At 45.5% G+C, this 10,538-nt stretch overlaps 1 protein-coding gene across 2 annotated transcripts in view; it reads left to right on the top strand.

Moving 5' to 3' along the window:
• The first annotated feature begins 503 nt into the window (after nucleotides 1-503).
• The window catches only part of LOC121005333 (cytosolic carboxypeptidase 2-like), a 141,855-nt gene continuing 131,820 nt past the window's right edge, over nucleotides 504-10,538 (top strand). Inside the window, exon 1 of one of the 2 annotated variants that reach the window (XM_040438005.1) lies at nucleotides 504-583. In XM_040438005.1, coding sequence (XP_040293939.1) covers nucleotides 556-583 — 28 coding nt within the window. In that variant the 5' untranslated portion in view covers nucleotides 504-555. Of the gene's footprint in view, nucleotides 584-1,439; nucleotides 1,475-10,538 lie in introns of those variants that run through there. The other variant, XM_040438011.1, reaches the window with a different exon arrangement.

The following is a 10,538-nucleotide window of genomic DNA, read 5'->3' as shown; positions in this document are numbered from 1 at the left end:
GATTATTTTTTATTCATTTTTAAGCGGGCTCTTCCGTTGGGGCCCTGATCAGATGTCTCCCCTTCTCTTCCTGTTCTTCTAAACATGAAAAGAAGTGCACACGTCTGGTCAAGACCCAGGTGGAGGAGCCTGCAGCGGGGAGGGCGAGGAACAGCGCATGATTGTACAAAGCCCCTCACCAATAAGAACTACTGACTCCACAAATGAGTACAAAACAATAAATCCTTTATTGAACATACATAGGTAATCATAAAAACATACATTATAAAATACCAGATTCCAGCTCTGTTTAGCGGCTATTGGGTTCTTAAAACTGTATTATCAACCTCGCACCTCTAATCCACAACCTCAGCGAGGAGGGGGCGTGGTTATACACTTCCCACCAATCGCACCACCGCTTAAGAACGAGGCTTGGAACGCAGCAGACCAGGTGGTCGGTAGTTATGGAGACAAGTAAACACAGACTCCCCGGAGCTGGCTCGTGGCCATGGAGGTGGAGCAAGAGCAGGACCAGGAGGATGAGCAGCGTTCACTAGTACCTGTGGGACCGAGAGGATGCACAGGACATCCCGAGGGAAAGAAGGTGAGGGAGAATCAATGGGGGACCCCCGGGGGGCGGGGAGAAACTAAAGAGGCAAAGTTACCATGTGCTGTTTAGAAATGTATTACTCTATCTATTATTTCTATGGTATTTTATTTGTAAATACATACATATAATATATATTATTATACTGTATAATGTATAGAGATATTTTTACAATATTTATATACTATATGTTATACTATTAGATAGACATGAATAGGCATCGCTACAGGGGGGCAAGGGTTATTTCAGTACAGCGGGGATCTGTCAGTTTTTCCAGCCCTGACCAGCGCCCCCTGCGTTACGCGCAGCCCTGACCCAGCGCCCCTGCGTTACGCGCAGCCCTGACGCCGCCCCCTGCGTTACGCGCAGCCCTGACCGCCGCCCCCTGCGTTACACGCAGCCCTGACCAGCGCATCCTGAGTTACACGCACCCCTGACCACTGCACTCTGCGTTACACATACCCCTGACCGCCCTACTCTGCGTTACAAGCAGAATAAGTAGCATTAGTTGCACACACCAACAACACCCCCAGGGTTATTTCACAAAAGGGTGAAGAGTTTGGAGAAGTCAGGAGAAGTGAACAATATAAGACAACATTTGAAATAAAATCTCCAATTCAGCTCACTTTCCTATTCAGTTATGTTGTCCTAGATTATTCCCTTCTCCAAACTCTTCACCCTTTTGTGAATAAGCCTGTGAGCGTCTGTTCATTGGTCTTCTTTAGTGACATGTTTAACATCTGGGATTATTTACACAGCCCTGGTGTTTGCTGAAAACTGCTTTAAACTATAAAGAAAAGTTTTCGAGAGTGTTTCTCTCTTTCTCAGGACTGAAGCAATACCAAGGAAGAAAGGAAAACTCTTGAAAGCTTGTCTTTTACGCATTAGGTCAGTACAATAAAAAGGTATTCCTGCAATCTTGTAATCTTATTTATATATACTTATTTCGTTTTTTCCGTAGTATGATTAAGTGGTGAAAATTATTAGTGCCCCCCATTTTTGACTGTGATATCTTATGTGCCCCCCTATATCTTGTTCCTAGACTCGCCACTGGAAATAGATAGATAGATAGAGAGATACTATAGATCAGTGATGGCGAACCTGTTAGAGACCGGGTGCCCAAACTGCAGCCCAAAACCCACTTATTTATCGCAAAGTGCCAAAACGGCAATGTAACCGGAATACTCCAGTCCAGTATGGTATATTTTCCATGTACTTTATCATTTAACTATAATAACCTGCCTACATTCAATGTGCTGTCCGTGCCGTACATAGTGCGCCCAGCGCTGATGAATGGCTGGTAAAGTCCAGAGTATATTGGTACACCATAGACTTTTTCCGTGCCATAGATTCGCCATCACTGCTATAGATAGATATTAGATGGATGGAGAGATAGATATGATAGATAGATAGATATGAGATAGATAATCTAGTCTCACTAGGAACATAATGCTTTGTCATATACAATTATAATAATCATTCATGCCACATATATGTCTGACTGATGGGCCCCCACCAATGCCTAGGATGAAGGGTCTGCCGGCGCTGACCAGGTACTGTGTCCGTCATGACAACCTAACCCTATCACTACAGTAGGTCGGGGGCCGTTTTGTGCTTCTGCGCTACACTCAGCAGCCTGGCCCTTTTTTTTTCTCACCAGGGACCCCCATGGATGGCTGATCTAATCCATCAGTGTATCAATAGCTTAGAGGGGTTATCTTATCAAGACCATATTGTCCATATTGTCTCCTTCGCTGGCTGGATTCATTTTTCCATCACATTATACACTGCTCGTATCCATGGTTACAGACCACCCTGCAATCCAGCAGCGGTGGTCATGCTTGGACACTATAGGAAAAAGCAGCGGCCGGGAACATGGGAGCTGCAGCGGTGGTCTTAACCCCTGGAAACGAGCAGTGTATAAGGCGATGGAAGAATGAATCCAGCCAGCAAAGGAAGCAATATGGACAATCACAATGCATTAGTAAGTAACTTGTATTAACTTTATCTACATAATAAATGCCATTTTCTGAAGTAAGACAACCCCTTTAACACCAAAGTAACAGCTCTGATGACCATCTGGCAGAGACAGGGCCCCAGGATTCTGCATAGGGGTGCGCTCACTTCTGTGTTAGGGGAGTCTGCTGAAGATCCTCCTTAAAAGAGAACAAAATAGTGAAGCATGCTGGGCACCATTGCTGTCTGTCATCTGATGATTCCACTGTGGCCTCCAGGACAGTGACTTCACATTCATCCGTCACATGGCCTATTTGGAGCTCTATCCCATTCAAGTGAATGGGCCTAGGCTGCAATACCAATCACAGCCACTATACAGTGTACGGCGCTGTGCTTGATATGCTGTGAGGAGGACGTGTTTCAACCAGCTGATTTCCAAAGTACCAGTCGCCGGATTAATGGACTTTAATTGTAAAATGCAATTCCTGGCCTAACATCTGAACAGTAACAGGATGCCCACCGAAATCAGAGAAGGGGGGGGGGGGGGGCTCTTGCACAGGACACCCCTATATCAGCTCAACAAGCCTGAAATGGTTAATAAAAAGGATGACTGATGAGAAACATACACACGGCAGTCAGTGATCTGTGTAGTCTTGCTTGACCAGTCCAAAAGCGCTTGCAGAAATGACATTCCAGAGCGGCGGGCTATGGATGAGAGGGCATGACTGTGGTTAAAGTGTAAACTTGTGGGCAAATAGAAGGATTGTGCTGAAGAAAGAGAAGGGTATGTCAGTATTAGGAGGCTAATCGCAGTGAATGGCACCCTCCATGTTACTTTCCGACCTCTCCCACTCTGTATACCAATATATAAACATGTGCACCCCTCTGTAATGGGGGGCGGCAGTGAGGTGGCCAGTGGTCCAAGAACCATATTATCAGATTGTAGCACTCCCAATGGCCAGAATAAAATGTAAAGGGGTATTCATCGCGGGCCCCAGGTAGTCCACCCCTGGTCTAGAAGGACAGACTGTTATGTTGTAGGAAGCCAAAGTCAGACCAGTTGTTTTTTAACCTGTGCGTTCCTTTGTTTCCTCTTAAAGGGGGTCTCCAGGCTCTTGATACTTATGACTAGAGTTGAGCGAATCAGGTTCAGACTGCTCTATCTAAATCTGATTCATTTCCAAACTTCATTTATAATATGCGCTCCGTACCGCAGTAAAACGTATGGGCTCCGCTGAGGGCTTCTTCTAGCCACAAGTAATGCTTGACTGACTTGCTTAGTCTCGTGCCTGTGACGTTACATTTCGGTTCTGCGCATAAATTACTCTTTCAAAATCCAAACCGTAATGAATTTGCAGAACCGAAATGTAACGTCACAGGCACGAGACTAAGCAAGTCTCGCGTTCCTTGTGGCTAGAAGAAGGCCTCAGCCTCAGAGCCCATACATTTTACTGCGGTACGGAGCACATATTATAAACAAAGTTTGGAAACGAATCCGGTTCGGATAGAGCAGTCGGAACTCTGTTCTCTCAACGCTACTTATGACCAATCCTCAGGATGCAGGGCCGGTTCTAGGTGAAATGGGGCCCTGGGGCGAAAAACAATAAGTCCCCCCCCCCCTGACTTTAACGTCCCGTATTGACTCTGGAGATTTAATTTGTGGACGTTCATACAGAAGAAACTATATTGTGTGGCACAGTGTAGAGGTATACTGTATATTGTGTGGCACAGTGTAGAGGTATACTGTATATTGTGTGGCACAGTGTAGAGGTATACTGTATATTGTGTGGCACAGTGTAGCGGTATACTGTATATTGTGTGGCACAGTGTAGAGGTATACTGTATATTGTGTGGCACAGTGTAGAGGTATACTGTATATAGTGTGGCACAGTGTAGAGGTATACTGTATATTGTGTGGCACAGTGTAGAGGTATACTGTATATTGTGGGGCACAGTGTAGCGGTATACTGTATATTGTGGGGCACAGTGTAGCGGTATACTGTATATTGTGGGGCACAGTGTAGCGGTATACTGTATATTGTGGGGCACAGTGTAGAGGTATACTGTATATTGTGGGGCACAGTGTAGAGGTATACTGTATATTGTGTGGCACAGTGTAGAGGTATACTGTATATTGTGTGGCACAGTGTAGCGGTATACTGTATATTGTGTGGCACAGTGTAGAGGTATACTGTATATTGTGTGGCACAGTGTAGAGGTATACTGTATATAGTGTGGCACAGTGTAGAGGTATACTGTATATTGTGTGGCACAGTGTAGAGGTATACTGTATATTGTGGGGCACAGTGTAGCGGTATTACTGTATATTGTGGGGCACAGTGTAGCGGTATACTGTATATTGTGGGGCACAGTGTAGCGGTATACTGTATATTGTGGGGCACAGTGTAGAGGTATACTGGTATATTGTGGGGCACAGTGTAGAGGTATACTGTATATTGTGCGCACAGTGTAGAGGTATACTGTATATTGTGTGGCACAGTGTAGAGGTATACTGTATATTGTGTGGCACAGTGTAGAGGTATACTGTATATTGTGTGGCACAGTGTAGAGGTATACTGTATATTGTGCGGCACAGTGTAGTGGTATACTGTATATTGTGTGGCACAGTGTAGAGGTATACTGTATATTGTGTGGCACAGTGTAGAGGTATACTGTATATTGTGTGGCACAGTGTAGAGGTATACTGTATATTGTGTGGCACAGTGTAGAGGTATACTGTATATTGTGTGGCACAGTGTAGAGGTATACTGTATATTGTGTGGCACAGTGTAGCGGTATACTGTATATTGTGTGGCACAGTGTAGAGGTATACTGTATATTGTGTGGCACAGTGTAGAGGTATACTGTATATAGTGTGGCACAGTGTAGAGGTATACTGTATATTGTGTGGCACAGTGTAGAGGTATACTGTATATTGTGGGGCACAGTGTAGCGGTATACTGTATATTGTGGGGCACAGTGTAGCGGTATACTGTATATTGTGGGGCACAGTGTAGCGGTATACTGTATATTGTGGGGCACAGTGTAGAGGTATACTGTATATTGTGGGGCACAGTGTAGAGGTATACTGTATATTGTGGGGCACAGTGTAGAGGTATACTGTATATTGTGGGGCACAGTGTAGTATGCTATATGTGTATAACAAACATATTTCACATAAAAACTTAGTTACTTGGCTCGGCCCTTGGGGATCTCGGACACCACTTCACCACTTTGGCTGGGGGGCTCGGTGGAGCTGATGTTGTGTTTTATCCTAATGAGAAAGATTTCTTAATAAGGATTTGGAGAAGGGGCAGAGGGATAGCAGAGCAGGGAGAGGCTGGTGCTGCTACTAGGGGGCTCATACCATGGGGAGTAATAAAGCCCACCATAATGCCCCCCCCCCAGTAGAAATAATTCTCCTTATAATGTGACAATGCAAAGAATACCCCCTTTTAATGCCCCCAGTTGAGCTAATGTCCCCATAGTGCCCCCATAATGTGCCAGTATAAAATACCCCTATATAGTGCCCCTAGTAAACGCCCCCATAGTGCTCCTCTCCCCCCTCCCTCCTAATGCCCCCATAATGTACCAGTATAAAATTCCCCATATATAGTGCCCCAGTAGATGCCCTCAGTGTCCCCCATAATTTGCAAGTATAAAATACCCCTTCCTAGTGCCCCCGTAGATGACCCCATAGTACTCCTCTACCCCCTTCCCCATAGTACCCACCATAATGTGTCACAGTATAAAATGCTACTGTACAGAGCCCCCCATATAAAATACCCCTTCTTTGTGTGGAAGCGCTCATCTCCCTGTGCCCTGCCGCCGCTGCCCCCACTTGCCGCCACGGGGGACGGGCCCACGAAAATATATTTACAGGGAGTGCAGAATTATTAGGCAAGTTGTATTTTTGAGGATTAATTTTATTATTGAACAACAACCATGTTCTCAATGAACCCAAAAAACTCATTAATATCAAAGCTGAATATTTTTGGAAGTAGTTTTTCGTTTGTTTTTAGTTTTAGCTATTTTAGGGGGATATCTGTGTGTGCAGGTGACTATTACTGTGCATAATTATTAGGCAACTTAACAAAAAACAAATATATACCCATTTCAATTATTTATTTTTACCAGTGAAACCAATATAACATCTCAACATTCACAAATATACATTTCTGACATAAAAAAACAAAACAAAAACAAATCAGTGACCAATATAGCCACCTTTCTTTGCAAGGACACTCAAAAGCCTGCCATCCATGGATTCTGTCAGTGTTTTGATCTGTTCACCATCAACATTGCGTGCAGCAGCAACCACAGCCTCCCAGACACTGTTCAGAGAGGTGTACTGTTTTCCCTCCTTGTAAATATCACATTTGATAATGGACCACAGGTTCTCAATGGGGTTCAGATCAGGTGAACAAGGAGGCCATGTCATTAGATTTTCTTCTTTTATACCCTTTCTTGCCAGCCACGCTGTGGAGTACTTGGACGCGTGTGATGGAGCATTGTCCTGCATGAAAATCATGTTTTTCTTGAAGGATGCAGACTTCTTCCTGTACCACTGCTTGAAGAAGGTGTCTTCCAGATACTGGCAGTAGGACTGGGAGTTGAGCTTGACTCCATCCTCAACCCGAAAAGGCCCCACAAGCTCATCTTTGATGATACCAGCCCAAACCAGTACTCCACCTCCACCTTGCTGGCGTCTGAGTCGGACTAGAGCTCTCTGCCCTTTACCAATCCAGCCACGGGCCCATCCATCTGGCCTATCAAGACTCACTCTCATTTCATCAGTCCATAAAACCTTAGAAAAATCAGTCTTGAGATATTTCTTGGCCCAGTCTTGACGTTTCAGCTTGTGTGTCTTGTTCAGTTGTGGTCGTCTTTCAGCCTTTCTTACCTTGGCCATGTCTCTGAGTATTGCACACCTTGTGCTTTTGGGCACTCCAGTGATGTTGCAGCTCTGAAATATGGCCAAACTGGTGGCAAGTGGCATCTTGGCAGCTGCACGCTTGACTTTTCTCAGTTCATGGGCAGTTATTTTGCGCCTTGGTTTTTCCACACGCTTCTTGCGACCCTGTTGACTATTTTGAATGAAACGCTTGATTGTTCGATGATCACGCTTCAGAAGCTTTGCAATTTTAAGAGTGCTGCATCCCTCTGCAAGATATCTCACTATTTTTGACTTTTCTGAGCCTGTCAAGTCCTTCTTTTGACCCATTTTGCCAAAGCAAAGGAAGTTGCCTAATAATTATGGACACCTAATATAGGGTGTTGATGTCATTAGACCACACCCCTTCTCATTACAGAGATGCATATCACCAAATATGCTTAATTGGTAGTAGGCTTTCGAGCCTATACAGCTTGGAGTAAGACAACATGCATAAAGAGGATGATGTGGTCAAAATACTCATTTGCCTAATAATTCTGCACACAGTGTAGTTGCGGGCCGGCGGGGGCCCCTAGGACTTGGGGGCCCAGGGGCAATTGCCCCCCTTGCCTTAATGGAAGCGCCGGCCCTGTCAGGATGGGTCTTTAATATCCGATCGGTGAGGGTCCGACACCCCGCTCCTCCACTGATCAGCGGTTTTCTGCAGCCTCTGGCACTGGAATTAGCACTGAATGGAGCAGGAAGCACAGCTCCGTTCTACTCCGTACCGGGTTACTGGGGCTCAGCTCCCATTCACTTCTGCATGGCCCAGCACAGCCACTACACTTTGATTGGAGCTGTGCCTCCTATTTCATTCAAAGTGCTAGTTCCAGCGCCGGAGGCTGCAAGGAACAGATGGGGGGAGCGGAGACCCTCACCGATCAGATATTAATGACCTAGGATAGGTCAATAATATCAGCAGCTTGGAAAACCCTTTTAAAGATGTTTTCACACTAATAACACATCCCATACCCACAGGATGGATGTAGGAGAACTGTCTGATGGCTGAGGTCTGACTGCTGGGACCCCCTGGCATCACAAAAGTCTCTGGATGTATGGAGCAGTGGTGTGCATCTGTGACTACTTCTCCATTCACTTCTTGGGACTGCAGAGTACAGTACTCACCAATATCTCTAGCAGTCCCATAGAAGAGAATCGAGCGGTGGTCACGCATGTGCACCACTGCTCCATACCTACAGGGGGGTTCCAGTGATCGTACCCTCCAGGGATCAGGCACTTACGATTTCTTTTTTACTGATGACCTATCATCTGGACAGGTCATCAATATTCTGATCGGTGGGGATCTGACGCCCGGGATCTCCGCCGATCAGCTGTGTGATAAGCAGTAGCACCACGGCTTTCTCTCTACTTTTCCTAGGCCTAGTGACCACACATTATTCAGTCACGTGGCCTAGGAATGGGGCTAAGCTGTGATACCAAGCACAGCCACTATACAATGTACGGCGCTGTGCTTGGTGAGCTGTGAGAAGGCCGAGCGCTGGTGTCTTTTCAAAACAGCTGATCAGTGGGGGTCCTGGGCGTTGGATCCCCACCGGTCAGATACTGATGACCTGTCCAGAGGAAAACCCTTTTAAGTCCCTTTTACATGGGCTGACCGAGCAGGCAATTAGTGGGAGAGATCTGTTTGTTCCTGATAATTCCCCAGGTGGAGTGTAGTGCTGTCGGCGTTAGACGGAGAGGTTTTGTAGGTTTATATAAGTATATGTTCCTGATAATTGCCTGAATTAGATGAGGTAAGAGCTGCATTTACATGCTGTACTGATTCAGTGTTTCTGGGCAGCAGATCCCTGTTTAGACAGCGTGATCTACTGCCCTGAAGTTATGATTTGGTGTCCACATCAACAATGTGCACCCAGCGACCAATCAGATTCTACCTTTCATTTTCCAAAGCAGCTCTGAAAAATCAAAAAGGTGGAATCTGATTGGTTGCTAGGTTCAACTGAGCCAATTTTCCTTTACGCCAGTTTTGAGAAATCTCCCCCTGTATGTTTGGCTTTACTTTCTGTCTGAACAGAGAGTGAGAGCCAGGAGGGTGCAGGGCAAACCCAAATGTGTCATAGGCCTGGAACTGTTTGTGTGCAGAACATGTACATCCAGTAATTAGTATAATTGCCTGGTTACCACTAAGTACCTGCAAGCAGGAAACAAATGAGATTCCGGTAATCCCCTCCGCAGGTTTACTAGATATCAGGGTGTGGACTGTGACGGAGCTAAGTGATTTAACGGATCTCAAGCCTCGCAGGGTGCCGACACACATAAAGGGTTTTTATGCAGTTTTGGAAGTTGATAAAGAAAAAAAGAGAAGTTGTATCTGCCCTTAAGGCTACGTCTACACGACGACATTTGTCGCGCGACATTTTGTTGCACTAATGTCGCGCGACAATTTTTATGATGGCAGTCTATGGTGTCGCACTGCAACATGTGACATGCTGCGACTGCGACGCAACAGTCGCAGAAAATCCATTCGAGATGGATTTTTCTGCGACTGTTGCGTCGCAGTCGCAGCCTGTTGCATGTTGCAATGCGACACCATAGACTGCCATTATAAAAATTGTCGCGCGACATTGATGCAACAAAATGTCGCGCGACAAATGTCGCAGTGTAGTTGTGCCCTATCTGTCGTCGTGTAGACGTAGCCTAACGCTTTCTCCCCTGTTATGATCCTCACCTGATAAAAGCCCCCTCGCTCTCCACTATGCAGCCATTTTAGGCTGCCTGTAGTCAGTCATGCCAATCATGATCACAACTTTCCATGGCAGAGAATCTTACGCCCATAGATGTCACTGATATCAGACCCTCCTTCTATAGGGTGCTCACTTTAGGGTACATTCACACGACTGTGTGTAATCCTTTCCGTTTTGCGGTCCGCAAATAACGGAACCGTGTGTCCGCATTTTGCAGACAAATGACTTCCGTTTGTGTTCCGTATGTCTTCCGTTTTTTTACGGTCCGCAAAAAAAATTGAAGGAAAAAAAAATTGAAGAAAAAAATAAAAAGAATTATTAAGGCCTTCAAAAATACGGAAACATCCGCAAAAAAACG

The sequence above is a fragment of the Bufo bufo genome, chromosome 1 (assembly GCF_905171765.1).
Source record: "Bufo bufo chromosome 1, aBufBuf1.1, whole genome shotgun sequence".
NCBI lineage: Eukaryota > Metazoa > Chordata > Amphibia > Anura > Bufonidae > Bufo > Bufo bufo.
This window is presented reverse-complemented; position numbering and strand designations above follow the sequence as displayed.